Source organism: Magnolia sinica, chromosome 9 (genome assembly GCF_029962835.1).
Source record: "Magnolia sinica isolate HGM2019 chromosome 9, MsV1, whole genome shotgun sequence".
Taxonomy (NCBI): Eukaryota; Viridiplantae; Streptophyta; class Magnoliopsida; order Magnoliales; family Magnoliaceae; genus Magnolia; species Magnolia sinica.
Window position 1 is genome coordinate 58,050,349 of NC_080581.1, and position 4,961 is coordinate 58,055,309.

Below are 4,961 nucleotides of genomic sequence, written 5' to 3' on the forward strand. Positions count from 1 at the left end.
GGAGTTAGCTAGTAGCTCAGACAAGTCGAGGTGTGCCAAGGTCAACTCAGTTTGACTCGTGTACACTTCTTTCGCTAGTGGAAGGTACCGTGGGTCCCACAATGATGTGGGTATTTTATCCCCACCGTCCATCCATTTCGATCATTATTTTACTTGTGTACTGGCGCTAGGTTATAGCCTGAGATTTTGATTCGCCTCGTTTTTTAAGCTCGTCCTTGAATGAGCTGCAAAAATAGATGGGAGGGCGCGGATAAAACACATATTAATGGGGAACGGATTGGCTACTCCCCATGCCACCCGCCAAATGGTTGGTGGTCGTTGCTATGTGGGCCCCACCATGATGTATGTATTTCATTCATGCCGTCCATCTATTTTTCTAGATCATTAAAATAGATCATTTTATGGTATGAGACCAAAAATGAGGTATATCCTAACCTCAAGTGGACTACGTTACAGGAAGCAGTGTTGAATGATGTTAACCATTTAAAACTTTTCGTGGGCCACATAAAAGTTTTTTTTGGGAGCCATAAAAGTTTTGGATCAAGCTGATCTTTGATTTTTCCCTTCATCTAGGTCTGTATGACCTAATCAACAGATTGGATGTCAAATAAACATCACTGTGGGCCTTAGGAGGATTTTAATGCTGGATATCCAATCACTAATGTTTTCTTGTGGTATGATCCACCTGAGATTTATATCCCTCTCATTTTTTAGATCAAACCTGAAATGATAGGTAAAAACGGACGAAAGGCATGTATGAAACACATATATCATGGTGGGGCCCACCGATCACCGGCCACCAGCCACGGGCTAGTGGCAGGGGGAGTAGCCAATCCGTTTCCGCTACAGTTGCACTTCTCTCATCCACGTGGCCCACGTGATACGGGAACCAGCGCGATTATTCTTGCCAGTACATGTTCCCTGCGTCCTCACACCAACGAACGGCCAGGATCTCACACCCCTATTAAAATTCACCAAACACAACACTGCCACAATAAAAGCCATGCCTGATGACACCCAGAACACAACATGCATTACAGCTACCAACCTCACCGTCTACATACAGAAGAACGACAACCAAGACACTACCATTACTTCACCTACATACTTCAAAAGAAAAGAATTGAAAAAAGGACAGCTTTTTAATAGTAGTATTAATAGGGACAGTAGTAGCAGTGGGCCTTTCTTATCAGCGTTGCTGGGCCCCACTAAGGGCACTTGGTCTTGTTCCCATGAGTGGTCATATCCGTGTAGCAGGTTCCACACACCTCCCTATTCCCTGATGTACCGGGCGGAACGCACTTGCACCGCAAGCAGCACGTGCCACACGCTCGTGTGCACACGTTCGGCCTAGAGTGCTGGCCACATCTCACCTTGCATAAGCCATCGCAATCTGCAATGCAAACCCTTTAAAAATCTCTAATCTTGAGCAACTTGCCATTATACACCACACGTGCTAACTTGGCAAGTGTGTGATCGTGGACATGAAGTCATAACCATGGTGACCCACTCATCAGGTGGGCCACCCATATAGGTGAAGATAAGCGTAGTTTTGGGTACATACACCAAATAGCTTTGGGTACGTACATTTTCACAATGGGTCCAAATTTCTCGGAAACGGATTGGCTACTCCCCGTGCCACCAGCCAATGGCTGGTGGTTGGTGCTCTATGGGCACCACCATGATGTATTTGTTTCATACCGTTCATTTATTTTTCTAGATTAGTTTATGATATGAGACCGAAAATGAGATATATCCCAGTCTCAAGTGGACCACATTACAGGAAACAATGTTGAATGAACGTCGTCGACAGTAAAAAACTTTTTTGGGGCCATTAAATTTTTGGATCAAGCTGATCTTTGGGTTTTCCCTTCATCTAGGTCTGTATGACCTAATCAACAGATTGGATTTCAAATAAACAGTACAGTGGGCCTTAGAAGGATTTAATGGTGGATATCCAATCACTATTGTTTTCCTGTGGTGTGGTCCACCTGAGATTTATATCCCTTTTATTTTTGGGATCAAGCGCTAAAATGACCTGTAGAAATGGATGAACGGAATGGCTGAAAAACATACAAAATGGTGGGGCCCACAGAGCACCGACCACCAGCCACCGGGCTGGTGGCAGGGGGAGTAGCCAATCCGTTTCCAAGTCTCTCACAGCTCAAATGTGTTACACACTTGCAAGGTCCGCACGTGTGCAACATGTAGAGTTGCGTCTAGAAAGGAGTCCGTGTGAATCTAGCAAAACCCCTTATTCCCAACATAAATTTGCAGCAGCAAAGTAGCTTTGAGAGAGAGAGAGAGAGAGAGAGAGAGAGTCTCAGACCCTGAGATCCCATCTTAAAAGCGCAGAACACAAACGTGCGATGCCAACACGGTACGCTTTGCAGGATCAGGAACGTTTATATGGTGGACCCAAGGTGTATATGTACCATCCTAAGGAACCAGACAAGCTAACACATCAGGTGACCGCTGGTTAAAAATTTCCCAACCGTCCGTTCCTTCAGGCATAAATAGCTCACATGATTAGTGGGCCACCCTAACACTTGGTGGTTTACCCCAATGAACGCTCCTGATCCTTCCAAACGTGCCACTTTGTCACGTGTGATGCATTTGTGTACGGATTGGTATTCCAGGAAAAGACCCACCTATCGTCGCCATTAGCCTCCTGTTTCCACCGTTCACTACGCCCTGCAAAGCACCCAATACCACAACTGGTATAGTAAAAAGCTCTATACCACTAAAATAGCAGACTCTGAGAGAGAGAGAGAGAGAGACTCTTAAATCCGTTATACCTCAGATGCGAAGAAGAGCAAAGCCCCCACGAGAAGCAGCATCCGTAACGCCATTGCACGAGAGAGAGAGAGAGAGAGAGAGAGAGAGAGCGCGAGCTGAGACAGACAGCTCGGTTGCCACTAGAGTGATATTTATAGCTCTTTACTTCGTGACTGTGATATAAAATGCCCTCACTTTACTTAAAATTACCAGTTGCTTCCACCCATCTGGATTACATTTTGGATTCCAAAAGCAGGGATTTATTTTTTCAGTGGGCCCCTCATCTGCCTTTGTTATTTTCAAGAGAGAACTTTGATACTCTGCCTAGCTGTGATGATCCTACCAAAACTTATACACGTGGCATACTTTAGCTCAAGTTGGACTATCATAATGGGGGGTACTAGATAGTAAGCCAAAAGGCTTACTCATGTGAAAAATGAGGATAGATCTGTTTTTAATAATACCATGAAGCTAAAGTTGCTCGTACAATTTGGATGGCTTGGATTTAGATATACCCATGCATATGGAGATGGTTGAATGGTCATGTGTTAGCATTATTCCTATAATTGGACTAGGATGGCATACATGTTTGACAATGATTTCGGTCTATTTGGTTGCGGAACATCACCATCCCATACAGCCCCAGGGTTACGGTCATACATGTATACAGAGAGGGCCTGTCTGGCCGGGCGAATCTCATCGTATTAGGAGGGATGGGATCAATTTTAAGGTAATTACGATGCCTCTGGTGGATTGCTGAGAATCCCATGGGTTAGACCAATCCCGAGACACGTTCGGACTGTCTGTTTGGGACATCACCTCTATCCCGGGATATGGGCCATATCCCGGTATCACAGACGTCTGGCCCGTTTGGTTAGGCATGTGATTGCAGCAATCCCTCGGTTCAAAATACATCCACCCGTTTGGGATTTCGCATGACATCTCAGGATTTACACTTATACATATATACACCCACTGCTTCCAGCCACTGCCCGTTGGGCGGTGCGCTGTAGGCCCCATCATGATCATGTCCCATGATTCAGCTGGGATATAGGAAGACTTCAACGGTGGATGAAGCTCATTTTTGTTTTTTCCCTCCACCTGGGGCACCTACACGTACTCAACGGTACCATGGGCCCCAAGAGCATTTCAACGATAATAGCAAAACCATGCAATCAAAGATAAAAACCATACAATCAAAGATTTTTATTTTTTTATTATTTATTATTTTTTTATTTTTTTTTAAAGGGACATAATTCATCGAAGTTCTGCACCTGCAAACCAAGATATGGAATGAGAAAACATAAACCAAGTCAAGGTAGCATTTTGTGTTGCATTCAAAATAATGGGGAGCTAATGGACACGCAGAAGGAAAAAAAAAAAATGCCATTATTGGATTTTTATAAGGCTGCAGCAAGGAGACTCAACACATTATGTCCACTAACATTCTTTGCAACAATCTGATAGCAAAACCTTGGCTCCCTTGATTTGAACTGATTCAATCAAAGATTATAAATTTTTTATTTTTTATTTTAACCATACAACCTCTGATATAGGTCAAGATAGCAAAACCATATAATCAAAGATTAATAATAATAATAATAATAATAATAACAATAATAATATTCATTCACTTACACAACCTCTATAGCTAAAACTTAATATTGATAAGTGGCGCGAAGAAAAGAACAACAATAACAATCAAAAGTGCATAGAAACTCTCCCCAAAAGATGGGGCAGGATCATTAGTTGTCGTGGCCCTAGAAACCATGACCAGGGTCATCTGATGGATAGATGAAGTTGATGAATGATATATGTAAACCTCGTCTGAATATGCGGCAACATGAACCGTATGAGATTCTGTGGTAGGCTACGACTGTGCACTAGTCCCACCGAAGTAACTCTCCCAGCAGGAAACCGCTTCCCTCTAATTCTTGAATGCCCAGTGTCTCCCTCCGCTGAATCCCTCGACCTCCAGCCTAGCATCGTCCCACGTCAGATAAATGCCCGGTCGACGGCCCATGAGAACAACGTAGTATTTCTCTTTTGCTATCTGCATTGACATGTGCATTATTGGCATGAGATTGGTGTAGCAGAATACGATTGCGTTTACTAATTACGAAAAATTGTCCCACGACAAATAAAAATATAATCAGAGGATATGAATTTTAATTAATTGATAG

General features: G+C 43.4%; 1 protein-coding gene across 1 annotated transcript; it reads right to left on the reverse strand.

The window, feature by feature from the left end:
• Window positions 1-1,011: 1,011 nt before the first annotated feature.
• Window positions 1,012-2,956, reverse strand: LOC131255472 (snakin-2-like). Its single transcript, XM_058256200.1, has 3 exons — window positions 2,799-2,956; window positions 2,652-2,694; window positions 1,012-1,393 (listed from the first exon to the last, which is right to left on the reverse strand). Exons 1-3 carry the CDS (start codon window positions 2,850-2,852, stop codon window positions 1,209-1,211), a joined length of 282 nt encoding a protein of 93 aa, XP_058112183.1. The 5' UTR covers window positions 2,853-2,956; the 3' UTR covers window positions 1,012-1,208.
• Between the last annotated feature and the right edge of the window lie 2,005 nt (window positions 2,957-4,961).